The following is a 26,539-nucleotide window of genomic DNA, read 5'->3' as shown; positions in this document are numbered from 1 at the left end:
AAATCTGCCCCCCACCCACCCACACCCAGGGACCCCCCCCCCACAACCTCCCCCTTCGCCAGGGCCTGGGGGGGGTCATTATGAGGGGGGGGGGCGGGGGGGTTTGGCCGCTGTCCCTGAGCCCCCCCCCCATGGTTTTATCGCGGGGGGGGGGCGGCGGCACCTAACAAAGGGCTGGGCCGGGCCACAGCTGGGGGGGGGGATTGCGGTGGGGGGGGGGGGGGGGAGATCTGCGGCAAACGCCCCCCCCCCGCAGACCTCACGGGGCCTCTGATCGTGCCGGGGGGGGGGGCACGTTGTAAACAACCCCCCCCCCCCGGTACTGGGGGCCATGGGGAGCGCCCCCCCGGTGACCTTTACAAAGGGATTTTTTTGGGGGGGGGGATAAAAAGAGGGGGGGGGAACGCCCCGGGGGGGGCTGGGCACATTTGGGCAGCAGCTCCGCGGCCACACCCAGGCCGATTTTTCGCCCCCCCCCCGGCCATTCACCACCCCCCCCCTGCAGGCTCTATTCCCCCCCCCCCCCAATCTGACCCCCCCCCATTCATCCCAGCCCCCCCCCCATCCTGCTACTGCCCCCCCCCCCACCCTTGACCACCCCCTAAAAACCTCTTTGCCCCCCCCCAGCTACTCCCCCACCCTGCCGCATCACCCCCAGGCCCCCTCCAAACCAAGTCTGGGGGTGCCCCCCCGGCCCCCCCAGGGCCCCCCCCTTCTCAGACGCCCCCCCCCAGCTCCCCAGCCTCCCCCCCCCACAATTACACCCCCCCAAGCTCTCCGTATTCCCCCACCCTTCTGCATCACCCCCAGGCCCCCCCCCAAAACCAAGTCTGGGGGTGCACCTCCGACCCCCCCAGACCCCCCTGGCCCCCCCCAGAAACTCACCCCCCCTCACTCTGTCTGCCCCCCCCAAGCTCTCTACCCCCCCCAGCTACTCCCCCACCCTGCCGCATCACCCCCAGGCCCCCCCAAAACCAAGTCTGGGGGTTGCCCCACGACCCCCCCACGACCCCCCCACGACCCCCACGACCCCCCCCATCCCCCCCCCCCGGCACTCCCCCCCCCACACACTCTCTACCCCCTCCAACTACCCCCTCACCCTGCCGCATCACCCCCAAGCACCCCCCAAAACCAAGTCTGGGGGTGCACCCACGACCCCCCCACGCCCCCCACGACCCCTCACCCGCCCCCACGACCCCCCCACGACCCCCCCCGGCACTCACCCCCACCACCACGCTGTCGTCCCCCTGGAAGACGGGCAGGAATTTGTCCCCCCGCAGGATCTCCGCCTGGTTCAGGGGCCGGAACCGGCACAGGACCTTGATGCTGCACTCGGTGCTGGGCTCCGCCATGCCGGGGGGGGGCACGAGGGGGTGGGGGGACACCCAAGGGTGCTAGCGAGGGGGGCCCCGAAGGTGCTGGGTGGCGCCCGAAGGTGCTGGGGAGCGCCCAAGGGTGCTGCCTGAGGGTTAAGGGTGCTGGGAGAGGGGGGGAGCCCAAGGGTGCAGGATGGAGCCCGAGGGTGCTGGGGGGGAGCGCCCAAGGGTGCTGGGGGGCGCCCAAGGTGCAGGATGGAGCCCAAGGGTGCTGGGTGACGCCCAAGGGTGCCGGGAGACGTCCAAGGGTGCTGGGGGGAGCCCAGGGGTGCTGCCTGCAGCCTAAAGGTGCAGGATGGTGCCCGGGGGTGCTGGGTGGCGGCGCCCAAGGGTGCCCAAAGGTGCTGGGTGGCACCTAAGGGTGCAGGATGGTGCCCAAAGGTGCCGGGCGGCTCTCAGGGTGCTGGGTGGCACCTAAGGGTGCAGGATGACACCCAGAGCTCCGGATGGTCCCCAGGGATGCTGCGGGCACCCAAGGGTGCAGGATGGAGCCCGAGGGTGCTGGCTGGCACCCAAGGATGCTGAAAGCGCCCGGAGGTGCAGGATGGAGCCCGAAGGTGCTGAGCGGTGCCCGGCGGTGCAGGATGGAGCCGGCTGAGCGCCCAAGGGTGCTGGTGGGGAGGGGGGGGGGCGCCCAGGGGTGCTGGGGGGAGCCCAGGGGTGCCGGATGGAGCCCGAGGGTGCTGGGTGCTGGGTGCTGGGCGCCGCCCAAGGGTGCAGGATGGGGCCCGGGGATGCTCCGCAGCGCTCCCGTCGCCGTCGCCACTGCAGCCCCGGTACCGGAGATGCGGGGGGGGGAGTCTGGGAGGTGGGGGGAGGGGAGGGGAGGGGGGGGGGGGGGGGGGCATTAGGGGGGGGGGGAAGGTTGAGGCCGCCCCCCCCCCCCCGCCCGCACACGCCCCCCCGTTAAGGAGGAGCCGCCCGAGGCCCTTAAGGTGGACGGAGATATGGGGGGGGGGGGGGGGGGGGCAAGCTGCCCTCCCCCCCACCCCCCCCACCCGGGTACTGTTTGTTGTTCCCCCCCCCCCCCCCCCCCCAAAATGCTGATTCACTGGCGGGGGGGCGGAGGGGAGGGGGGGGAGGGGGGAGACGTCGGGGCCCTCCCCCTCCTGTGCCCCCCCCCCCTCCGTGTCCCTCCATATGTCCCCGTGCCCCCCCCGCGGGTCCCCTTTCCCCCCCCCCGTGCCCCCCCATGTGCTCCCCAATGTCACCTTGTCCCCCTCCCAGTGTCCCCCCAATGTCCCCTTTGCCCCCCCCCAATGTCCCCATCCCCCCCAGCATCCCCCCCAGTGTCCCCCCGGTGTCCCCATCTCCCCCCATGTCCCCTTCCACCCCAGTGACCCCCCCAATGTCCCCTTGTCCCCCCAATGTCCCCCCGTGTCCCCCCCATGCTCCCATCTCCCCCAGTGTCCCCAGTGTCCCCTTACACCCCCCAATGTCCCCCACCCCCCGGTGCCCCCCCAATATCCCCATGTCCCCCCTATGTCCCCCTGTCCCCCCGTGTCCCCATCTCTCCCAATGTCCCCCCAATGTCCCAGTGTCCCCCCCATATTCCCCTGTCCCCCAACGTCCCCATGTCCCCCAGTGTCCCCCCAACGTCACCCTAATGTCCCAATGTCCCCCACCCCCCAATGTCCCCCAATGTCCCCATGTCCCCCCAATGTCCCCCCAATGTCCCCATGTCCCCCCAATGTTCCCCCAATGTCCCCCTGTCCCCCCCATCCCCTCCTGTCCCCCCAATGCCCCCCAATGCTCCCCAATGTCCCCCTGTCCCCCCCGTCCCCCCAATGCTCCCCAATGTCCCCCCCCGTCCCCCCAATGCCCCCCAATGTCCCCCACCCCCCAATGTCCCCCAATGTCCCCCTCTCCACCCCTGTCTCCCCAATGCTCCCCAATGTCCCCCTGTCCCCCCAATGCCCCCCAATGCCCCCCAATGTCCCCCAATGTCCCCCTGTCCCCCCCATTGCCCCCCAATGTCCCCCAATGTCCCCCAATGTCCCCCCAATGTCCCCATGCCCCCCAATGTCCCCCAATGTCCCCCTGTCCCCCCATTGCCCCCCAATGTCCCCCCGTGTCCCCTTCCCCGCCCCCCCGGACTCCATTTCCCAGCGTGCCCCGCGCCGCAGCTCTCGCGCGAGCGGCCCCGCCCGGCCCCGGCCCCAGCCCCACCATGGCCGACCCCAAATACGCCGACCTGCCCGGCATCGTGAGTGGGGGGGACACGGGGCGTTTGGGGGGGGGACAGGGGGCGACAGGGGGCTGGGGGGGAGGATATGGGGCTGGGGGGGAGGATATGGGGCTGGGGGGGGACACGGAGGTGTTTGGGGTGGGGGTATGGGGCGCTGGAGGGGGTTATGGGGTGTTTGGGGTGGGGGGGATATGGGGCTGGGGGAGTTATGGGGTGTTTGGGGGGGGACATGGGGCTGGGGGGGAGGGTATGGGGCTGGGGGGGGACAGGGTTTTTTTTGGGGGGGTGTCATGGAGCTGTTGGGGGGATATAGGGCTGGGGGGTGGGGACAGGGGGTGTTTGGGGTGGGGGGATATGGGGGTATTTGGGGGGGGACAAGGGGGGTATGGGGCTGGGGGGAAGGATATGGGGCTGGGGGGGGACAGGGTTTTTTTGAGGGGGGGGTCATGGAGGTGTTGGAGGGGTTATAGGGCTGGGAGTTGGACAGGGGGGTGTTTGGGGTGGGGGGTACCTGGCATGCAGCAGGGCATGGGGGGGGGGGCAGGGGGGACAGGGTGGGAAGTGGGGGCTGGGGGACCTGGGGGGTGTCCAGGAGAGCTGAGGGGGGGGGGCAGGGTCACCATCCGAAGGCGTTTTGGGGGCAATTTGGGGCACTTTGGGGCCGTTTGATGAGAAACAGATGCCAAAAAAGGAACCTTTTTGCTCCCCAGGCCCGGAACGAGCCCGACGTGTACGAGACCAGCGACCTCCCCGAGGATGACCAGGCCGAGTTCGAGGCGGTAAGGCTGCGGGGGGGGGCCCCGTGCGGGGCAGGGCCGAGCCACGGTGCCGGTGTCCCCCCCCCAGGGGGTGCCAAAATCGGCTCCTGGCCCCGTGGTGCCGCGTCCCAGCCCGGGATTGCTGCGGGGTGGGGGCTCAGGGGGGGGCCTGGTCCCCGTCCCCAGGCTCCGTGTCCAGCTGGTGGCACACGGAGGATAACGGGGGCTGATGGGGGGGCGCATTGTGGTGCCCCCCCACCCCAAAAAAAGCACCTCCTGGGGTCCCGTGCCTAAATTTGCCTCGCCACGGCCACCCCCAAGGGCTCACGCATGCTGCCGGCCGTCAGTGGGGGGGCTCCCAGCCCAAAGGGGACCTGCACTGAGCTCCTGGGGGGGTCTGTGTGCGCCCGGCCTGTGCCTCGTGTGTCCCCCCCCCTCGGTGCCACCTCCCCGCTGTCACGCCGCGCATCCCGTGCTGCCTGCCGGGCTTTGCTCTGGGTGCTCGCGGGGTCCCCAAATGGAAACGGGGACACCACAGCCTCACATCTCAGAGCCGGGGGGGTCTGAGCACCCCCAAACCCCCCCCCACCAAGGGGTGAAAACCTCCGCAGGGCGCTGAGCTCCCCCCCCAGACCCAGCGGGGCGGCTGCACCCCCGGTGGCACCTCGCCACGCTCAGGGGGACCCCGGTGACCAAGCGGTGCCTGGGACGTGCCCACCCCCGCCGGCTGCAGGCAGGAGCTGAAGGGTCCCCGGGGGGGGTTTTAATCGCTCTCATCTCTCCCGGGAGCCCCCCCCCGGCCCACCGGAGCCCCTCGCGCAGCTTCCTTCTGTTTCCTGCCTCTCGCGCGCTGAACTGACCGGAGTTTTCCCCCCGCTCTTCCCTTCCCTGCTCCCCACCTTGCCCGGACATAGTTTGCACAAGTAAGCCCGTTTGCTGCTTCTGGTTTTCTTTTATTTTCCTTTTTTTTTTTGTTTTTCTGCATGCCGTTTGTTTTTTTTTTGTTTGTTTGTTTTTTTTTTTTTTGCATGGGGCACCCCGCAACCCAACGCTGAGCCCCCCTCCCCTAACACCGACTGCAACCGGGGCTGGGACGTGGCCACGACCTGCTCCAGGCTGAGGACGGAGGGGGGGGGTGCTCAGCAGCCCTGGGGAGGGCTCGGGGGGCTGTTTTGGCCTCCAGCACCCGCAGGGACCCCCCCCCAGTCCCCGCAGCAGGGTCTTGGCCGGTGCTGCTGGCTGCTAAAGGGGCCACGGCTGGTGGAGCGCAGCCGGGGGCCGTCCTCGTCCCCCCCCCCCCCCCAGAGCTGCAGGGACCCGCCGGGCATTCAGCTTGGAACAGGATGGGAAGAGAAGAGCTGCAGCAGGAGGGAGGAGGCTGGCGGAATCGGGGCTCCCCTCCGGCCCCAAAATCTTTGTGGAGCCCTCAGAGCCCGGCCGCGTCCTCCTCCCGTGCCACGAGCACCGCCCTGGGTGCCTCGGGGTGCCCGGTGCCGGAGCCCAGCCTTCTGCCACCCCTCTCGTTGCCCTCGCCTCCGTGCTGGTGGCCCCCTCCCCGTGACCCCCCCCTCCCCTCCCCGTGGCTCCTGAGCCCTGGTGCGGGGCTGGCGGGCGGCCCCGGTGGCAGAGGGCCGTGGGTGACGCGGGGCCACGCATGGGACGAACCTTCTAACGCCGTTTTTTCTCTTTCCTCTCCTCCTAACCTTGCTCTGACTTTCTCACCTCTGGGAAACGCAAGGAGCTGGTAAGAGCCCGTCCGTCGGCTGCCCTAACGCTCTGCTCTGCTCGCTGCCCCTCCCCGCAGCTGGACAGCCCCCCTCCCCAAAAAAAAACACCCTGCCGGAGCGCTGCCCCCACTGCTCTCACCCCTTCTCCTCCACCCGCGCTGCGCCGGGGCTCCCTGCGAGTGCTTCAGGCCACGGCCGGGCGCAGGGGCTGGAGAGGGGAGCAGGCGGGGGGGGGGTCCTCGGGGGGGCGAGGACCACCCCGAGTCGCCGTCTGCGTCTGCGGCGAAGCCTTGGAGTGGGCTCGGAGGGGTCCAGGTCCCACAAACTGCCGGCACCCCGGTGCCTGCGGGCGGTGGAAGCCCCTCACAGGGCTCCCAGCACCGCCAAAAGGGTGCTGAGCCTGGGCGCGCCCCGCTGCCAGGCCCTCGTGGGGGGTTTTCCTGCCCTTGGGGGGGGGCTGTGCCCCATCCTGGGGGCAGTCGGGGAGGACGGGGCTGAGCTCGGCCCCGTTTCCTGCCATCCTAGCCCCGAAAAGCTGCCGGGGCTGCAGGGGGACGGCAGCCCCGCTGCGAGACCCTCGAGTCCCCCGTTGTCCTTAGCGCCGTGTCCTGTGCGCAGGAGGAGCTCACCAGCACCAGCGTGGAGCACCTCATCATCAACCCCAACGCCGCCTTCGAGAAGTTCAAGGACAAGCGCCTGGGCACCGAGGGAGTGGGTGAGCTGCAGGGTCCCGGATCGCCGAGGGGACCCCAGGGGTGGCACAGCCGCCCTGGGTGTTTTTGGGGCTGATGACCCCCTTCTCTCCTCTCCCAGATTTCTCTGACCGCATCAGCAAGATGAGGACGACGGGCTACGAGGCCGGGGAGTACGAAATGGTGAGTGCAGAGCTTGTGGGGACGGCCCCCTCGGCATGAGTTTGTCCCCAGGGACGTCCCTGCTGGGGACTGTGACCCTGCCCAGGGCTGTGGCTCTGCCCCCAGCCCCAAATCACGCCACAGAATCAACCTCAGATGGGTCGAGGTGGGCAGGGAACCCTCGGTCCTTGTGGTCCGACCCCCGTGCAGCCATCTGGAGCTGCTGCCTGGGGCCACATCCCGGTGGCTTTTGAATATCCCCAAGTCCTCCTCCTCTTTGGGCGAGCTCTGCCAGCGCTCAGTCACCCTCACAGCGAGGAAGTTTTCCCCGGTAATCAGCCAGAGGCAGCTGAGGCTTGGTTTGTGCTCCCTGGTAGTCAGACGGAGCCGTCTGTGGCTTGGTTTGTGCCCATTTTCTCTTGTCGTGGGCTTTGGCCCCAGATGATCCTTCAAGGTCCCTTCCAGGCAAACCAGTCCGTGATTCCCGGCAAGCCCCTCGGTGCTGGTGAGCGTGGGGTCTGGCCCCAACACCTCTCCTTGTGGGTTCACCTCTCCTTGTGGGCTCTCCTTAACCCTTGGGCGAGGAAGCTGCCATCAGCGCCCCCCAGGACCCTCCTGGATTGCTGATACCTTGCAGCGTGATCCCTCCAGCAGTCCCCTGGGAGGCCCGGGCCCTGCAAACGTGACATTTCTCCTACCTATCTGTAGAGGGACTCAGCTACTTGTTGTTTGTTTTTTTTTTTTTTTCTGGCCGATTTGTTTCCTTGCACAGGCGCTGGAACCGCCGAGGGGAATTGGGTCCCGGTGTCCCAGCACTGCCAGGTCCCTGTTGGCCGTGGGCAGGCCCCGAGCCCCCGTGACACCCCCCTGCTTTTCCTCATCCCCTCTTTTCATCTCTCTGCAGCTCGGTGAGGGCGTTGGTGCCAAAGAGACCCCTCAGCAGCGGTACCAGCGGCTGCAGCACGAGGTGCAGGAGCTGGTCCGGGAGGTGGAGCAGATCCAGGTGAGCATCCCCGCTGCCATTTGGGAGCCGCGGGCAGATCGTCCCCGGGGGGCTGACGCTGCTGCCTGTCCCGTCCCCCCCCCCCCACCTCCCTGCACAGAGCGCGGTGAAGGATTCGGCGGCCGAGGAGGAGCTGACGCCCATGGCCTTGGCCAGGCAGGTGGAGGGCCTGAAGCAGCAGCTGGTCTCCAGCCACCTGGAGAAGCTGCTGGGCCCTGCCGCAGCCATCGACTTCGCAGACCCCGAAGGCGCGCTGGCCAAGTGAGTGCGGTCCTGAGGCCTCGTGGCCGCGGTTTGGGAAGCTGGGGGGCAGCAGGGGGAGGATGCCAGCGACCCCGCGAGGCGGCACCAGGGCAGCGTGCCCAACTTTGGCTCTCTCCCAGGCGCCTGTTGCAGCAGCTGGAGGTGGCGAAGTGCAAGAAGGCAGCGGCAGGGAAGAGCCCCGCCAAGGCGCCAGCCCCCGCCGGGGACATGCTCACCTTTGAGCTGTACTGGAGGCCGGAGCAGGACCAGTTCTCCCAGGCTGCCAAGGTGAGCGTGTGGGATCACGGCGTTTGACCCCAAAACGGGCTGTCCTGCCCTCTCAGCCCTCCTTTCCCGCGTTTCCAGATTGCGGAGCTGGAGAAGCGGCTGGCACAGCTGGAGGCGATGGTGCGGTACGAGCCTGACAGCCAGGTACGGGGCCGGGAGCTCCAGCCCTGCCCCCCCCCTGCCCCCCATCCTCCAGGCCCCGCTGATGGGATTTTCCTCCCCGCAGAACCCGCTGTTGGTCGGGCTGAAGGGGACCAGCCTCGTGGTGAGTCCTAGAATCCTAAACCAGCCTGAGTTAAAGTGACCCGTGAAGACCCTAGGCTCAAACTCCGGGCTCCACGCTAAGAATTAAGCCATAAATCTAAGAGCGTTGTCCAAATGCTTCTCAAGTATCAGCAGGCTCGAGGCCATGGCCCCCTGCTTGGGGAGCCTGCTCTGCTGCTCCACCACCCTCTCAGTGAAGATTTTCTGTCCCAGTCCCCCACCCGAACTTGCCCTGGTGCAGCTTTCAGCCTTTCCCTCGTGCCCAGGCACCCCCCAGCCACCCTGTTCTCCTTCCCCAGGAGACCGTGCAGATCCTCCAAGCCAAAGTCAACATCCTGGACGTGGCTGTGCTGGACCAAGTGGAGGCTCGGCTGCAGGTGAGAGGGGACAAAGGGAGGCTGGGGATAAGCGGCACAGAGCCATGGGAGAGCCGAGGGAGGGCACCAGCAAAGGCTATGAAGTTTGGGTGGACGCTGCTGGATTTGGTGTCTCACATCTGCCTCCCCCCTCCGCAGAGCGTCCTGGCCAAGGTGAATGAAATCGCCAAGCACAAGGCCGTTGTGCAAGACGCTGACACCCAGAGCAAGGTAAGAGCAGCAGGACAGGCCCCCCAAAGCAACCGCAGCACGGGGGGCTTATGTGGAATCCCCCTGCAGACTGTGCTTACGCCCTCCTTTCTTGCTTTCCGCCCCTTGCCCCAGATCCACCAGGTCTATGAGATGATGCAGCGCTGGGACCCCGTGGCCAGCAGCCTGCCCGATGTAGTGCAGCGACTGCTGACCCTCAGGGAGCTGCACGAGCAAGGTGAGGGGCAAGGAAGGGGGATGCTGGGGACAGTGGTGTGGTGTGACAAGGGGGATCCTGGGGGCCCTCCGGTGCTGAGTTTTCGCCTCCTTCCCAGCCACACAGTTCGGGCAGGTCCTTGTGCACCTGGACACCACGCAGCAGGAGATAGCCGGTGCTCTCAAGGACAACACCGTGCTGCTGGCAGAGGCGAGTCTCAGCAGCATGTGCTGGGGTGGGAGGGGTCCCCATCCTGTCCCCCCGCTCACTCCCTTCCCCACTGCCCCCCCCGCAGGTCCAGAAGACGATGAAGGAAAACCTGGCCATTGTAGAGGACAACTTTGCTGACATAGAAGCCCGCATCAAGCGGCTGCAAAAGTGAGAGCACCCTGGAGCACCTCCCTGAGCATCTGCATCCCCCCCCGGCGTCGTGGTCCCCTGGGAATCTCTCCCTCTGCCTGCAAGTAGCAGTCCCTGTCTGTGTGTACCTGGCCGTGCTCCCCTGCGCAGAACGGGGCTGTGGAGGGGCCCTTCCCACCCCCCAGTTAGCACGCGGTGGGAGGCCACTGCCCCTCGTTCCTGGATTCACCCCAATAAACGTCCTGGTTCAAAGCGCGTCTGTGCTGGCATCTCCTTCTTCAGGCTGCGGGACATGAGCAGGGCCCAGCTGGGGTGTTTGAAACGCAGCTTTTACTGTGCACACAAGCCCTCCAAGCACCCCCAGTGTAGCTCGAGCTAAGACTTGGTTACGCTTTTTTAGTTTAAAACCATTAGCCCTCGTGCTATCAGAGAAGAAATATTTCTCCTCACCACCTGCGGTGCGTTGGAGACATCATCGCGTGGGGCAACACAGGAGAGGGGGCTTTGGAGAAAGGGGACAAAATCCTACAAACGTGGCCGGCTGCTTTTGTCCTGCTAAGCAGAGTAAGGTGAAAGGATGTGCACTGGAACAGACCTTTATTTCGGAATAAATGGGCAAGATGGAGGCCGTCAGGTCCCTGTGGATGCGCTCAGTAAAAGAGCAGCTCCGAGCCGGCCAACGCTGCCGGCTGCCTGATGCCTGCACGGGTTCCCAGCCCCTCGCCTCCCTCCTCCGCGCCCCTGGTGCCGAGGCTGTTGCCGGGGGCGTTGGGGCCCAGACACGCCATCTAAGGTCATATGATGTCATCAGTCCTTTATGACGTCAGGGGGGGCATTGGGGCCCAGACACGCCATATAAGGTCATGTGGCGGCACCCTTCCTTTGTGACGTCATCCCTCCCTTATGACGTCACAGCCAGACACAGTATATAAGGCCCCGCTCGCACCTACAGGGCCAGCAGTAGAGATTGCCTCTGCTGCTGTGCGGTGCTGGTGTTTGCTGAGGGCTCAGAGCCTGCTGTCCCTCTCAGGCCCAGGCCGTGCGATTGCTGGTGGCTATTGCTGGCAGCGTTTGGTGACCGTTCACCGAGTTCCGGTTATTTCTGTTTATTGTTGCCGGTTATTATCAGTGGTTATTGAAACCATGACCCGCGGTGATGATGGCCAGGGGCCCGTGGCTCGTGGTCAGCCCTCATCCCGTCAGGGCCCTGTGCAGGAGCTGGAGGCGCTGCGGGCCCAGCTGCAGGCCGAGCGTCTCCGCTCCCAGGAGCTGCAACGGCGCTTCAACACCGAAGCCCGTGAGATGAAGAAGAGGGCAGAGCAGGAGCGGCAGCTCCTGGCCCAGCAGCTCCGCTCCAAATGGGAGCAGGAGCGGGCGCGGGAGCTGCAGCAGCTCGAGGAGCAGAGCCGGAGGCAGCGGGCGGCGGAGCTCCGGCAGCTGCTGCAGGAGAAGGAGGCCGAGCGGCGCCGGGAGCAGGAGCTGCTCCAGCAGCAGCGGGACGACGCCGCCCAGATCCTGGCCCTCAAGAAGAAGCTGAACCTGCAGAGAAGGCTCTTCTACAAAGAGCTCGTGAAGAAGGCCGAGTGCGGGGCGCCTGCCTCCCACAACGGGGACAAGGCCGCGGCCCGGCGCCACGTGGGGGTTCAGGTCTCAGGGCAGCAAGAGCCCTGCTCCCCCGGCAGCGGACACGGCCAGCTTCTGGAGCAGAAAGCCAAGCTGCTCAATACCCTGCAGGAGCTGGGGAGGCAATGCGGGCTCCTTCAGGACGAGGCCTGCCTTCTGAAGGACAAGGCCTCCCTGGTGGAAGCCAGGGAGAAGGCACGGAGGCTCGCCGAGGACGTCAGCGTGCTGGGCCTCCTGACCAAGAAGCTGAGGGAAAGAGTCAGCGAGCTGAAAGAGCTTGCCTCAAGATTTGGAAAGGCTGCTGCAAAGACGGAGCAGGTCGACCAGCAGCTGATTGAAAATGAGGCGATGGAGAAGCTTCAGCTGCAGAAGAAACTGGACCTGGAACGCTCTCGGCTGAAGAACAGGAGCGAGGAGCTCAAAGTGCATCTGGCACAGATGCTGAATGAAAAAGCCTCACGCGACCAGGAAAACTCTCAGCTCCACAGGCAGAATGAGAGGATAATGGAGATTGAGGCTGAAAATGCTGCTCTGAAGCAGGAAGTCCTGCAAGTGTCAGAGCAGCGAAATGCTAAACATCTCATAAAAGTACTGCAGTACCTCAGTTGTGAATTTCAGAACATGAGTCAGCTGGCAAAAATAATGCAACAACGGGAGACGGAGCTAGAGGAAACAAAGCTCATGCTGCTGAAGAAAGAGGAGGAGGTTAAGCATTGGCAGAAGGCTTGGGCAGAGCAACAAAGGGCACATGAGGAAGAGCTGCAAGCGTTACGAGCGCAGCTGACACAATCCGAGCAGCAGTGTCAGCAGCAAAGGCAGCAATGTGAGCTGCTCTCGCAAGAACTCGAGCTGGAGAAAGGAAAAAATTCCAACCCTATCGTCTCAGAACTGCCCCAGGCGACAACATCTCCCACAGCACAGGCCCGGAACCTCACGAACCATGAAGACGGCTCTGATGCTTCGGAAAAGACAACCACAATCGGAGTCTACGCAAGTTCCTCGACGTCAGATGTCACACTCGACATTCCTGGGTGCTGTCTTTCCTCGGACGACAGCTCTGTAGATGGGAGCGAAGAATCGGGAGCAGGGCACGTGTCCTCCATCCCGCAGTCCCTGGGGCAAGAATCACCAAAAGGGAAAAGACGTTCACCTCGACACGGCTGCCAACCCATGGAGGATCCGAACGAGTGCCCTGAAATAAAGTTTCCTCTGGCTCTGGGAAACGACGTTTATGCCTTCGGAGACAAGGAGCAGTGCATCAGGCTGCTGAGGGAGCTGCAGGACATGAGGAGAGGAGTTCTCCCCTCCACTGCAACTGCAGCAGAAGGCTCATCCAACAGCCAGGCGCCAACTCTGGAGCTCCGTGATCCCGTGCCAGACAGTGGTACTGCAGTAAGTTCCAGCAGCGGAAGGGGACGGAAGAACCGGAGAAGGAATAAATCTTCTTGATAAGAATTTGTGTCTGTGTGGTGGTTGCACTCGGGCGGGCGGTCGAGTTCCACATTAGCCGCTCTCTCCCTCCCCAAATACGACATGAAGGGCTCAAGGGTTGAGAGAAGGGCTCAGGGGTTGGGTTGGGTTGAGAGAAGGGCTCAGGGGTTGGGTTGGGTTGGGTTGGGTTGAGAGAAGGTCTCAGGGGTTGAGATAACGCCGATCTGCCCGGCATGGTGAGTGGGGCATGGGGCAGGCTGTTGGGACGGGGTGTATTTGGGGTGGGGTACATTGGGCTGGGGTGGGACAGGGGGCTTGGTGTGAGACAGAGGCGTGTTTGGGGGGGGGACAAGGGGCACATGGGGCTGGGGGGGACAGGGTTTTTTTGAGGGAGGATATGGAGTTGTTGGGGGGGACATAGGGCTAGGGACAGGGGGGTGTTTGGGGTGGGGGGGGTTGGGGCTGGGGTGAGTATGGGGAGGGACATTGGGCTGGGGGAGGGACGGGGGGGACAGGGCTGTTATAAATCAAGTCTCAACTCAACCTGAATTTAGTAATATTCAGAAAAGGCAAGTAAACAGCGCTGGGTGTGAGGGGAGTCAATGCTCTGCCAACACACACACCCCAACATCGAACCTTCTAAATATACAGAACTTTGCTTTTACACACTAAACCCGAGTGCGCCTATACCCACGTACAATCAGAAAAGTAATGTCCATGACTGGGGGAGCACAGCTGGAGTTGGGAATCCTGGTTGAAGTGCTCCCATACCTTCCACGGCTTCATTAATTTCTCTCAGATCATATCACAGTCTCCATTTTCCATCCCTTTTCTTGATTACAAACACCGGAGAATTCCAGGGCTAGTCCTGGGAACAACGTCTCGCTTTACGTCGTCAAGCAACTCGGCCTTCGGGCCTTACGTAGCCCCTTCTTCGGGGATCGAAGAAAAACGGATCCATCTCCTTTTCAAGGCCATAGGGCCTGGGTCAAAAGGCACGTCCAGGTCCCCAGGGGTGTAGCAGCAAAGGCCTGCGATGGCTGTAGCAGCACAGGGGCCCATGGCGTAGCAGAAGGATCGATAAAGGAGCCCGCAGCTCCCTCACTGCCTGGCCAAGCACACGTTTCTGCCTGTGGCCCCACACGGCTCTGTAAGGCCTCAGCGACTGCTCGCCAGGTGCCGAGCAATCCCACTGCAACCTTGTCGCTTTTAGTTGCAGAGTCCCACACCTTGACCTCCATTTAGACCCATAGTGCAGGATCATTAACTGTCTGATTGTTAATGAGGAGATTAAGGCGCAAGGTTAGCAGGACAGTCTTTGTTCCTAAGGACGAATGATTCCCCAAAATGCGTATGTTTTGCGAATCACGGCCGAAAGCACGACAGACACCAGCAGAGTCAGATCATGCTCCTCCATTTTATTGCCCGAATAGCCTAACTTTTATAGTGAACTTGACAGGGGCGGACAGTGTTTCACACAAGATTATTGGTCAAAAGCACTCAGACAAACAACTAGAAGAAAACAACCCCACCTGCAAGAAAACAACCCCCCTTGTGATTAGCGGTCACGTAGACCTAGTCCTTGAGGCCAGCTGCTGGGAACAATATTTTTCTGAGTTCCTTAATTGGGCGATGTGGGAAGTATTGCCGTGGGAGCTGCTCACAGTTACTCTGGCAGCTTGGTTTGCTCAGCTACAGCAGGCCCTGAGATTTTCTAAGGCCTGCTTCTGGTTGCTTAAGGCAAGCTCAAATCGAACAATTGTTCCACGGGCACATGTCCACGTCCTGTATGCCAATTCCCAACACGTATGATTCCCCAAAACGCACAGCTGCTGACCAGCGAGGGGCAGTTGCGTGCTGGGTCTGCTTCTCCCAGCCTGAGCTTCTTCCCAGCTCTGGTGCCTCTTTCCAGAGACTTTCTGTACGAGCTCCTTTGGGCAGTTTGCTGAGTTTGGCCAAACCGATCTTCATGAGGCGATCAATGTGCCTGTTCCCGTCCTGGTCCCTGTTCTGCTAGCCTGTCCCTATTCTTTCCTTTTTTCTACTTCTTTATTAATGACATAACTTCGCTATATCGTGTTGCCTTTGCATCTCGAGAACAGGCTCCACTCCTAAACCCCTTGCCCGACAACAGTTCTCTTCAAACAGCTTTCTGTTGGTCACACAACTGTGCCCAGCAACAGCAAACCTCCAGAAACTTCCACGCCTTAACGGCTGGGGAACACCAACCCCAGAGGGCATGGCGTCTCCTCAAGCACCCTTCTCGCTTCCCTCTAAACTCTTCCCATTGCTGATGGCCTCATCGTTCAGAGTCTGATGGTAGCACCAACCATGGGGCTCGGCGACCCCCATGGCCACACTCCCACATCTCCCCCTTCTTTCTTAACATCAGCCATCTTCTTGACACGAATTCTTACTCCATAGATCACAGGGAGAACAACACCACCTGTGATATGTTGGAGACATCATCCCGTCATGATCATGAGCATGAGCTGACGCCCATGGCCTTGGCCAGGCAGGTGGAGGGCCTGAAGCAGCAGCTGGTCTCCAGCCACCTGGAGAAGCTGCTGGGCCCTGCCGCAGCCATCGACTTCGCAGACCCCGAAGGCGCGCTGGCCAAGTGAGTGCGGTCCTGAGGCCTCGTGGCCGCGGTTTGGGAAGCTGGGGGGCAGCAGGGGGAGGATGCCAGCGACCCCGCGAGGCGGCACCAGGGCAGCGTGCCCAACTTTGGCTCTCTCCCAGGCGCCTGTTGCAGCAGCTGGAGGTGGCGAAGTGCAAGAAGGCAGCGGCAGGGAAGAGCCCCGCCAAGGCGCCAGCCCCCGCCGGGGACATGCTCACCTTTGAGCTGTACTGGAGGCCGGAGCAGGACCAGTTCTCCCAGGCTGCCAAGGTGAGCGTGTGGGATCACGGCGTTTGACCCCAAAACGGGCTGTCCTGCCCTCTCAGCCCTCCTTTCCCGCGTTTCCAGATTGCGGAGCTGGAGAAGCGGCTGGCACAGCTGGAGGCGATGGTGCGGTACGAGCCTGACAGCCAGGTACGGGGCCGGGAGCTCCAGCCCTGCCCCCCCCCTGCCCCCCATCCTCCAGGCCCCGCTGATGGGATTTTCCTCCCCGCAGAACCCGCTGTTGGTCGGGCTGAAGGGGACCAGCCTCGTGGTGAGTCCTAGAATCCTAAACCAGCCTGAGTTAAAGTGACCCGTGAAGACCCTAGGCTCAAACTCCGGGCTCCACGCTAAGAATTAAGCCATAAATCTAAGAGCGTTGTCCAAATGCTTCTCAAGTATCAGCAGGCTCGAGGCCATGGCCCCCTGCTTGGGGAGCCTGCTCTGCTGCTCCACCACCCTCTCAGTGAAGATTTCCTGTCCCAGTCCCCCACCCGAACTTGCCCTGGTGCAGCTTTCAGCCTTTCCCTCGTGCCCAGGCACCCCCCAGCCACCCTGTTCTCCTTCCCCAGGAGACCGTGCAGATCCTCCAAGCCAAAGTCAACATCCTGGACGTGGCTGTGCTGGACCAAGTGGAGGCTCGGCTGCAGGTGAGAGGGGACAAAGGGAGGCTGGGGATAAGCGGCACAGAGCCATGGGAGAGCCGAGGGAGGGCACCAGCAAAGGCTATGAAGTTTGGGTGGACGCTGCTGGATTTGGTGTCTCACATCTGCCTCCCCCCTCCGCAGAGCGTCCTGGCCAAGGTGAATGAAATCGCCAAGCACAAGGCCGTTGTGCAAGACGCTGACACCCAGAGCAAGGTAAGAGCAGCAGGACAGGCCCCCCAAAGCAACCGCAGCACGGGGGGCTTATGTGGAATCCCCCTGCAGACTGTGCTTACGCCCTCCTTTCTTGCTTTCCGCCCCTTGCCCCAGATCCACCAGGTCTATGAGATGATGCAGCGCTGGGACCCCGTGGCCAGCAGCCTGCCCGATGTAGTGCAGCGACTGCTGACCCTCAGGGAGCTGCACGAGCAAGGTGAGGGGCAAGGAAGGGGGATGCTGGGGACAGTGGTGTGGTGTGACAAGGGGGATCCTGGGGGCCCTCCGGTGCTGAGTTTTCGCCTCCTTCCCAGCCACACAGTTTGGGCAGGTCCTTGTGCACCTGGACACCACGCAGCAGGAGATAGCCGGTGCTCTCAAGGACAACACCGTGCTGCTGGCAGAGGCGAGTCTCAGCAGCATGTGCTGGGGTGGGAGGGGTCCCCATCCTGTCCCCCCGCTCACTCCCTTCCCCACTGCCCCCCCCGCAGGTCCAGAAGACGATGAAGGAAAACCTGGCCATTGTAGAGGACAACTTTGCTGACATAGAAGCCCGCATCAAGCGGCTGCAAAAGTGAGAGCACCCTGGAGCACCTCCCTGAGCATCTGCATCCCCCCCCGGCGTCGTGGTCCCCTGGGAATCTCTCCCTCTGCCTGCAAGTAGCAGTCCCTGTCTGTGTGTACCTGGCCGTGCTCCCCTGCGCAGAACGGGGCTGTGGAGGGGCCCTTCCCACCCCCCAGTTAGCACGCGGTGGGAGGCCACTGCCCCTCGTTCCTGGATTCACCCCAATAAACGTCCTGGTTCAAAGCGCGTCTGTGCTGGCATCTCCTTCTTCAGGCTGCGGGACATGAGCAGGGCCCAGCTGGGGTGTTTGAAACGCAGCTTTTACTGTGCACACAAGCCCTCCAAGCACCCCCAGTGTAGCTCGAGCTAAGACTTGCTTACGCTTTTTTGGTTTAAAACCATTAGCCCTCGTGCTATCAGAGAAGAAATATTTCTCCTCACCACCTGCGGTGCGTTGGAGACATCATCGCGTGGGGCAACACAGGAGAGGGGGCTTTGGAGAAAGGGGACAAAATCCTACAAACGTGGCCGGCTGCTTTTGTCCTGCTAAGCAGAGTAAGGTGAAAGGATGTGCACTGGAACAGACCTTTATTTCGGAATAAATGGGCAAGATGGAGGCCGTCAGGTCCCTGTGGATGCGCTCAGTAAAAGAGCAGCTCCGAGCCGGCCAACGCTGCCGGCTGCCTGATGCCTGCACGGGTTCCCAGCCCCTCGCCTCCCTCCTCCGCGCCCCTGGTGCCGAGGCTGTTGCCGGGGGCGTTGGGGCCCAGACACGCCATCTAAGGTCATATGATGTCATCAGTCCTTTATGACGTCAGGGGGGGCATTGGGGCCCAGACACGCCATATAAGGTCATGTGGCGGCACCCTTCCTTTGTGACGTCATCCCTCCCTTATGACGTCACAGCCAGACACAGTATATAAGGCCCCGCTCGCACCTACAGGGCCAGCAGTAGAGATTGCCTCTGCTGCTGTGCGGTGCTGGTGTTTGCTGAGGGCTCAGAGCCTGCTGTCCCTCTCAGGCCCAGGCCGTGCGATTGCTGGTGGCTATTGCTGGCAGCGTTTGGTGACCGTTCACCGAGTTCCGGTTATTTCTGTTTATTGTTGCCGGTTATTCTTAGTGGTTATTGAAACCATGACCCGCGGTGATGATGGCCAGGGGCCCGTGGCTCGTGGTCAGCCCTCATCCCGTCAGGGCCCTGTGCAGGAGCTGGAGGCGCTGCGGGCCCAGCTGCAGGCCGAGCGTCTCCGCTCCCAGGAGCTGCAACGGCGCTTCAACACCGAAGCCCGTGAGATGAAGAAGAGGGCAGAGCAGGAGCGGCAGCTCCTGGCCCAGCAGCTCCGCTCCAAATGGGAGCAGGAGCGGGCGCGGGAGCTGCAGCAGCTCGAGGAGCAGAGCCGGAGGCAGCGGGCGGCGGAGCTCCGGCAGCTGCTGCAGGAGAAGGAGGCCGAGCGGCGCCGGGAGCAGGAGCTGCTCCAGCAGCAGCAGGACGACGCCGCCCAGATCCTGGCCCTCAAGAAGAAGCTGAACCTGCAGAGAAGGCTCTTCTACAAAGAGCTCGTGAAGAAGGCCGAGTGCGGGGCGCCTGCCTCCCACAACGGGGACAAGGCCGCGGCCCGGCGCCACGTGGGGGTTCAGGTCTCAGGGCAGCAAGAGCCCTGCTCCCCCGGCAGCGGAGACAGCCAGCTTCTGGAGCAGAAAGCCAAGCTGCTCAATACCCTGCAGGAGCTGGGGAGGCAATGCGGGCTCCTTCAGGACGAGGCCTGCCTTCTGAAGGACAAGGCCTCCCTGGTGGAAGCCAGGGAGAAGGCACGGAGGCTCGCCGAGGACGTCAGCGTGCTGGGCCTCCAGACCAAGAAGCTGAGGGAAAGAGTCAGCGAGCTGAAAGAGCTTGCCTCAAGATTTGGAAAGGCTGCTGCAAAGACGGAGCAGGTCGACCAGCAGCTGATTGAAAATGAGGCGATGGAGAAGCTTCAGCTGCAGAAGAAACTGGACCTGGAACGCTCTCGGCTGAAGAACAGGAGCGAGGAGCTCAGCATCTGTGCCAGATGCACTTTGAATGAAAAAGCCAGACGCGACCAGGAAAACTCTCAGCTCCACAGGCAGAATGAGAGGATAATGGAGATTGAGGCTGAAAACGCTGCTCTGAAGCAGGAAGTCCTGCAAGTGTCAGAGCAGCGAAATGCTAAACATCTCATAAAAGTACTGCAGTACCTCAGTTGTGAATTTCAGAACATGAGTCAGCTGGCAAAAATAATGCAACAACGGGAGACGGAGCTAGAGGAAACAAAGCTCATGCTGCTGAAGAAAGAGGAGGAGGTTAAGCATTGGCAGAAGGCTTGGGCAGAGCAACAAAGGGCACATGAGGAAGAGCTGCAAGCGTTACGAGCGCAGCTGACACAATCCGAGCAGCAGTGTCAGCAGCAAAGGCAGCAATGTGAGCTGCTCTCACAAGAACTCGAGCTGGAGAAAGGAAAAAATTCCAACCCTATCGTCTCAGAACTGCCCCAGGCGACGACATCTCCCACAGCACAGGCCCGGAACCTCACGAACCATGAAGACGGCTCTGATGCTTCGGAAAAGACAACCACAATCGGAGTCTACGCAAGTTCCTCGACGTCAGATGTCACACTCGACATTCCTGGGTGCTGTCTTTCCTCGGACGACAGCTCTGTAGATGGGAGCGAAGAATCGGGAGCAGGGCACGTGTCCTCCATCCCGCAGTCCCTGGGGCAAGAATCACCAAAAGGGAAAAGACGTTCACCTCGACACGGCTGCCAACCCATGGAGGGTCCGAACGAGTGCCCTGAAATAAAGTTTCCTCTGGCTCTGGGAAACGACGTTTATGCCTTCGGAGACAAGGAGCAGTGCATCAGGCTGCTGAGGGAGCTGCAGGACATGAGGAGAGGAGTTCTCCCCTCCACTGCAACTGCAGCAGAAGGCTCATCCAACAGCCAGGCGCCAACTCTGGAGCTCCGTGATCCCGTGCCAGACAGTGGTACTGCAGTAAGTTCCAGCAGCGGAAGGGGACGGAAGAACCGGAGAAGGAATAAATCTTCTTGATAAGAATTTGTGTCTGTGTGGTGGTTGTACTCGGGCGGGCGGTCGAGTTCCACATTAGCCGCTCTCTCCCTCCCCAAATACGACATGAAGGGCTCAAGGGTTGAGAGAAGGGCTCAGGGGTTGGGTTGGGTTGAGAGAAGGGCTCAGGGGTTGGGTTGGGTTGAGAGAAGGTCTCAGGGGTTGAGATAACGCCGATCTGCCCGGCATGGTGAGTGGGGCATGGGGCAGGCTGTTGGGACGGGGTGTATTTGGGGTGGGGTACATTGGGCTGGGGTGGGACAGGGGGCTTGGTGTGAGACAGAGGCGTGTTTGGGGGGGGGACAAGGGGCACATGGGGCTGGGGGGGACAGGGTTTTTTTGAGGGAGGATATGGAGTTGTTGGGGGGGACATAGGGCTAGGGACAGGGGGGTGTTTGGGGTGGGGGGGGTTGGGGCTGGGGTGAGTATGGGGAGGGACATTGGGCTGGGGGAGGGACGGGGGGGACAGGGCTGTTATAAATCAAGTCTCAACTCAACCTGAATTTAGTAATATTCAGAAAAGGCAAGTAAACAGCGCTGGGTGTGAGGGGAGTCAATGCTCTGCCAACACACACACCCCAACATCGAACCTTCTAAATATACAGAACTTTGCTTTTACACACTAAACCCGAGTGCGCCTATACCCACGTACAATCAGAAAAGTAATGTCCATGACTGGGGGAGCACAGCTGGAGTTGGGAATCCTGGTTGAAGTGCTCCCATACCTTCCACGGCTTCATTAATTTCTCTCAGATCATATCACAGTCTCCATTTTCCATCCCTTTTCTTGATTACAAACACCGGAGAATTCCAGGGCTAGTCCTGGGAACAACGTCTCGCTTTACGTCGTCAAGCAACTCGGCCTTCGGGCCTTACGTAGCCCCTTCTTCGGGGATCGAAGAAAAACGGATCCATCTCCTTTTCAAGGCCATAGGGCCTGGGTCAAAAGGCACGTCCAGGTCCCCAGGGGTGTAGCAGCAAAGGCCTGCGATGGCTGTAGCAGCACAGGGGCCCATGGCGTAGCAGAAGGATCGATAAAGGAGCCCGCAGCTCCCTCACTGCCTGGCCAAGCACACGTTTCTGCCTGTGGCCCCACACGGCTCTGTAAGGCCTCAGCGACTGCTCGCCAGGTGCCGAGCAATCCCACTGCAACCTTGTCGCTTTTAGTTGCAGAGTCCCACACCTTGACCTCCATTTAGACCCATAGTGCAGGATCATTAACTGTCTGATTGTTAATGAGGAGATTAAGGCGCAAGGTTAGCAGGACAGTCTTTGTTCCTAAGGACGAATGATTCCCCAAAATGCGTATGTTTTGCGAATCACGGCCGAAAGCACGACAGACACCAGCAGAGTCAGATCATGCTCCTCCATTTTATTGCCCGAATAGCCTAACTTTTATATTGAACTTGACAGGGGCGGACAGTGTTTCACACAAGATTATTGGTCAAAAGCACTCAGACAAACAACTAGAAGAAAACAACCCCACCTGCAAGAAAACAACCCCCCTTGTGATTAGCGGTCACGTAGACCTAGTCCTTGAGGCCAGCTGCTGGGAACAATATTTTTCTGAGTTCCTTAATTGGGCGATGTGGGAAGTATTGCCGTGGGAGCTGCTCACAGTTACTCTGGCAGCTTGGTTTGCTCAGCTACAGCAGGCCCTGAGATTTTCTAAGGCCTGCTTCTGGTTGCTTAAGGCAAGCTCAAATCGAACAATTGTTCCACGGGCACATGTCCACGTCCTGTATGCCAATTCCCAACACGTATGATTCCCCAAAACGCACAGCTGCTGACCAGCGAGGGGCGGTTGCGTGCTGGGTCTGCTTCTCCCAGCCTGAGCTTCTTCCCAGCTCCGGTGCCTCTTTCCAGAGACTTTCTGTACGAGCTCCTTTGGGCAGTTTGCTGAGTTTGGCCAAACCGATCTTCATGAGGCGATCAATGTGCCTGTTCCCGTCCTGGTCCCTGTTCTGCTAGCCTGTCCCTATTCTTTCCTTTTTTCTACTTCTTTATTAATTAATTTATTAATTAATTTATTGAAGTTATGTCATTAACTTCGCTATATCGTGTTGCCTTTGCATCTCGAGAACAGGCTCCACTCCTAAACCCCTTGCCCGACAACAGTTCTCTTCAAACAGCTTTCTGTTGGTCACACAACTGTGCCCAGCAACAGCAAACCTCCAGAAACTTCCACGCCTTAACGGCTGGGGAACACCAACCCCAGAGGGCATGGCGTCTCCTCAAGCACCCTTCTCGCTTCCCTCTAAACTCTTCCCATTGCTGATGGCCTCATCGTTCAGAGTCTGACGGTAGCACCAACCATGGGGCTCGGCGACCCCCATGGCCACACTCCCACATCTCCCCCTTCTTTCTTAACATCAGCCATCTTCTTGACACGAATTCTTACTCCATAGATCACAGGGAGAACAACAACACCTGTGATATGTTGGAGACATCATCCCGTCATGATTGTAATACACAATAAATGTTTGTTCATTGTCTTTTGTATTATAAAAACAAGGAGTTCTGTTTGAGGAACGGGAGTTGTGAAAACTCCTTTGCTAGACACTATGAAAATTCTTTTGCTTAATGTAACAAAATAGAGAACTCCCTCCCCTTCTCTCCTTCTGCATCTCAGTAGCCTCTTTTGTTAAAAAAACACTGCTGCAAAGTTCATGTAACCATCTCCTGATAAGTTGTTAAACTAGTGTATCAACATCTTGCCTTCCTGTCTCACGCTGGGCCAACATGACCAAATAAAGAAAGAAGTTGAACCACAACGCTGAGGAAGACTATGGCCTTCATCTTCACGACCACCAGAGGGACAGAGACGACCCTCTAGCAACAGTGCGCGCAGTCGCAGAATACACCAGGATGTGCTGCGTAATCCTGAAATCACCAAGATATAAAAAGGGACCGTGGGGGGGGGGGGGTGAGGTGCGCGCCGTTGGTGGAGCCGAGACTCCCCGGCCGCCCAGCGCTGTTTTGCTTGCTGTTGCTTACTCAATAAATTCCTTTCTATTATTAATGCAATGCTCTCTGAAAATTAATTAAGGGGGCAACTTATAACAATGATCATGAGCATGAGCTGACGCCCATGGCCTTGGCCAGGCAGGTGGAGGGCCTGAAGCAGCAGCTGGTCTCCAGCCACCTGGAGAAGCTGCTGGGCCCTGCCGCAGCCATCGACTTCGCAGACCCCGAAGGCGCGCTGGCCAAGTGAGTGCGGTCCTGAGGCCTCGTGGCCGCGGTTTGGGAAGCTGGGGGGCAGCAGGGGGAGGATGCCAGCGACCCCGCGAGGCGGCACCAGGGCAGCGTGCCCAACTTTGGCTCTCTCCCAGGCGCCTGTTGCAGCAGCTGGAGGTGGCGAAGTGCAAGAAGGCAGCGGCAGGGAAGAGCCCCGCCAAGGCGCCAGCCCCCGCCGGGGACATGCTCACCTTTGAGCTGTACTGGAGGCCGGAGCAGGACCAGTTCTCCCAGGCTGCCAAGGTGAGCGTGTGGGATCACGGCGTTTGACCCCAAAACGGGCTGTCCTGCCCTCTCAGCCCTCCTTTCCCGCGTTTCCAGATTGCGGAGCTGGAGAAGCGGCTGGCACAGCTGGAGGCGATGGTGCGGTACGAGCCTGACAGCCAGGTACGGGGCCGGGAGCTCCAGCCCTGCCCCCCCCCTGCCCCCCATCCTCCAGGCCCCGCTGATGGGATTTTCCTCCCCGCAGAACCCGCTGTTGGTCGGGCTGAAGGGGACCAGCCTCGTGGTGAGTCCTAGAATCCTAAACCAGCCTGAGTTAAAGTGACCCGTGAAGACCCTAGGCTCAAACTCCGGGCTCCACGCTAAGAATTAAGCCATAAATCTAAGAGCGTTGTCCAAATGCTTCTCAAGTATCAGCAGGCTCGAGGCCATGGCCCCCTGCTTGGGGAGCCTGCTCTGCTGCTCCACCACCCTCTCAGTGAAGATTTTCTGTCCCAGTCCCCCACCCGAACTTGCCCTGGTGCAGCTTTCAGCCTTTCCCTCGTGCCCAGGCACCCCCCAGCCACCCTGTTCTCCTTCCCCAGGAGACCGTGCAGATCCTCCAAGCCAAAGTCAACATCCTGGACGTGGCTGTGCTGGACCAAGTGGAGGCTCGGCTGCAGGTGAGAGGGGACAAAGGGAGGCTGGGGATAAGCGGCACAGAGCCATGGGAGAGCCGAGGGAGGGCACCAGCAAAGGCTATGAAGTTTGGGTGGACGCTGCTGGATTTGGTGTCTCACATCTGCCTCCCCCCTCCGCAGAGCGTCCTGGCCAAGGTGAATGAAATCGCCAAGCACAAGGCCGTTGTGCAAGACGCTGACACCCAGAGCAAGGTAAGAGCAGCAGGACAGGCCCCCCAAAGCAACCGCAGCACGGGGGGCTTATGTGGAATCCCCCTGCAGACTGTGCTTACGCCCTCCTTTCTGGCTTTCCGCCCCTTGCCCCAGATCCACCAGGTCTATGAGATGATGCAGCGCTGGGACCCCGTGGCCAGCAGCCTGCCCGATGTAGTGCAGCGACTGCTGACCCTCAGGGAGCTGCACGAGCAAGGTGAGGGGCAAGGAAGGGGGATGCTGGGGACAGTGGTGTGGTGTGACAAGGGGGATCCTGGGGGCCCTCCGGTGCTGAGTTTTCGCCTCCTTCCCAGCCACACAGTTCGGGCAGGTCCTTGTGCACCTGGACACCACGCAGCAGGAGATAGCCGGTGCTCTCAAGGACAACACCGTGCTGCTGGCAGAGGCGAGTCTCAGCAGCATGTGCTGGGGTGGGAGGGGTCCCCATCCTGTCCCCCCGCTCACTCCCTTCCCCACTGCCCCCCCCGCAGGTCCAGAAGACGATGAAGGAAAACCTGGCCATTGTAGAGGACAACTTTGCTGACATAGAAGCCCGCATCAAGGGGCTGCAAAAGTGAGAGCACCCTGGAGCACCTCCCTGAGCATCTGCATCCCCCCCCCGGCGTCGTGGTCCCCTGGGAATCTCTCCCTCTGCCTGCAAGTAGCAGTCCCTGTCTGTGTGTACCTGGCCGTGCTCCCCTGCGCAGAACGGGGCTGTGGAGGGGCCCTTCCCACCCCCCAGTTAGCACGCGGTGGGAGGCCACTGCCCCTCGTTCCTGGATTCACCCCAATAAACGTCCTGGTTCAAAGCGCGTCTGTGCTGGCATCTCCTTCTTCAGGCTGCGGGACATGAGCAGGGCCCAGCTGGGGTGTTTGAAACGCAGCTTTTACTGTGCACACAAGCCCTCCAAGCACCCCCAGTGTAGCTCGAGCTAAGACTTGGTTACGCTTTTTTGGTTTAAAACCATTAGCCCTCGGGCAACACAGGAGAGGGGGCTTTGGAGAAAGGGGACAAAATCCTACAAACGTGGCCGGCTGCTTTTGTCCTGCTAAGCAGAGTAAGGTGAAAGGATGTGCACTGGAACAGACCTTTATTTCGGAATAAATGGGCAAGATGGAGGCCGTCAGGTCCCTGTGGATGCGCTCAGTAAAAGAGCAGCTCCGAGCCGGCCAACGCTGCCGGCTGCCTGATGCCTGCACGGGTTCCCAGCCCCTCGCCTCCCTCCTCCGCGCCCCTGGTGCCGAGGCTGTTGCCGGGGGCGTTGGGGCCCAGACACGCCATCTAAGGTCATATGACGTCATCAGTCCTTTATGACGTCAGGGGGGGCGTTGGGGCCCAGACACGCCATATAAGGTCATGTGGCGGCACCCTTCCTTTGTGACGTCATCCCTCCCTTATGACGTCACAGCCAGACACAGTATATAAGGCCCCGCTCGCACCTACAGGGCCAGCAGTAGAGATTGCCTCTGCTGCTGTGCGGTGCTGGTGTTTGCTGAGGGCTCAGAGCCTGCTGTCCCTCTCAGGCCCAGGCCGTGCGATTGCTGGTGGCTATTGCTGGCAGCGTTTGGTGACCGTTCACCGAGTTCCGGTTATTTCTGTTTATTGTTGCCGGTTATTCTTAGTGGTTATTGAAACCATGACCCGCGGTGGTGATGGCCAGGGGCCTGTGGCTCGTGGTCAGCCCTCATCCCGTCAGGGCCCTGTGCAGGAGCTGGAGGCGCTGCGGGCCCAGCTGCAGGCCGAGCGTCTCCGCTCCCAGGAGCTGCAACGGCGCTTCAACACCGAAGCCCGTGAGATGAAGAAGAGGGCAGAGGAGGAGCGGCAGCTCCTGGCCCAGCAGCTGCGCTCCAAATGGGAGCAGGAGCGGGCGCGGGAGCTGCAGCAGCTCGAGGAGCAGAGCCGGAGGCAGCGGGCGGCGGAGC

At 61.4% G+C, this 26,539-nt stretch overlaps 2 protein-coding genes across 2 annotated transcripts; both read left to right on the top strand.

The window, feature by feature from the left end:
• The first annotated feature begins 3,466 nt into the window (after window positions 1-3,466).
• Window positions 3,467-10,095, top strand: LOC309890532 (dynactin subunit 2-like). The gene is made up of 14 exons (XM_082784961.1): window positions 3,467-3,582; window positions 4,275-4,343; window positions 6,668-6,764; window positions 6,863-6,924; window positions 7,808-7,906; window positions 8,007-8,167; window positions 8,290-8,437; window positions 8,516-8,581; window positions 8,664-8,702; window positions 9,001-9,078; window positions 9,217-9,288; window positions 9,403-9,505; window positions 9,603-9,694; window positions 9,780-10,095. The coding sequence occupies exons 1-14, from the start codon at window positions 3,547-3,549 to the stop codon at window positions 9,864-9,866; spliced, it is 1,209 nt and encodes a 402-aa protein (XP_082641087.1). The 5' UTR covers window positions 3,467-3,546; the 3' UTR covers window positions 9,867-10,095.
• Window positions 10,096-23,370: 13,275 nt separating this feature from the next.
• LOC309890534 (dynactin subunit 2-like) lies at window positions 23,371-25,420 on the top strand. Its single transcript, XM_082784963.1, has 9 exons — window positions 23,371-23,495; window positions 23,618-23,765; window positions 23,844-23,909; window positions 23,992-24,030; window positions 24,329-24,406; window positions 24,545-24,616; window positions 24,731-24,833; window positions 24,931-25,022; window positions 25,108-25,420. The coding sequence occupies exons 1-9, from the start codon at window positions 23,377-23,379 to the stop codon at window positions 25,192-25,194; spliced, it is 804 nt and encodes a 267-aa protein (XP_082641089.1). The 5' UTR covers window positions 23,371-23,376; the 3' UTR covers window positions 25,195-25,420.
• Window positions 25,421-26,539: the final 1,119 nt, after the last annotated feature.

The sequence above is a fragment of the Aythya marila genome, assembly GCF_965140915.1.
Source record: "Aythya marila genome assembly, contig: HAP1_HAP1_SCAFFOLD_464, whole genome shotgun sequence".
In the NCBI taxonomy this organism is placed as follows: Eukaryota; Metazoa; Chordata; class Aves; order Anseriformes; family Anatidae; genus Aythya; species Aythya marila.
The sequence above is the reverse complement of the archived record's forward strand: the minus strand, read 5'-3'. Positions and strand labels throughout refer to the sequence as shown.

What these genes read in the sequence shown, in the direction of transcription:
- LOC309890534 (XM_082784963.1), top strand. Translation starts at nt 23,377, where the DNA reads ATGGCCTTGGCCAGGCAGGTGGAGGGCCTGAAGCAGCAGCTGGTCTCC. An exon ending in AGTTCTCCCAGGCTGCCAAG is followed by an intron (nt 23,766 to 23,843) that starts GTGAGCGTGTGG and finishes CCGCGTTTCCAG; the next exon opens with ATTGCGGAGCTGGAGAAGCG. An exon ending in CAGGGAGCTGCACGAGCAAG is followed by an intron (nt 24,834 to 24,930) that starts GTGAGGGGCAAG and finishes CCTCCTTCCCAG; the next exon opens with CCACACAGTTCGGGCAGGTC.
- LOC309890532 (XM_082784961.1), top strand. Translation starts at nt 3,547, where the DNA reads ATGGCCGACCCCAAATACGCCGACCTGCCCGGCATC. An exon ending in AGTTCTCCCAGGCTGCCAAG is followed by an intron (nt 8,438 to 8,515) that starts GTGAGCGTGTGG and finishes CCGCGTTTCCAG; the next exon opens with ATTGCGGAGCTGGAGAAGCG. An exon ending in TGAAGGGGACCAGCCTCGTG is followed by an intron (nt 8,703 to 9,000) that starts GTGAGTCCTAGA and finishes CTCCTTCCCCAG; the next exon opens with GAGACCGTGCAGATCCTCCA.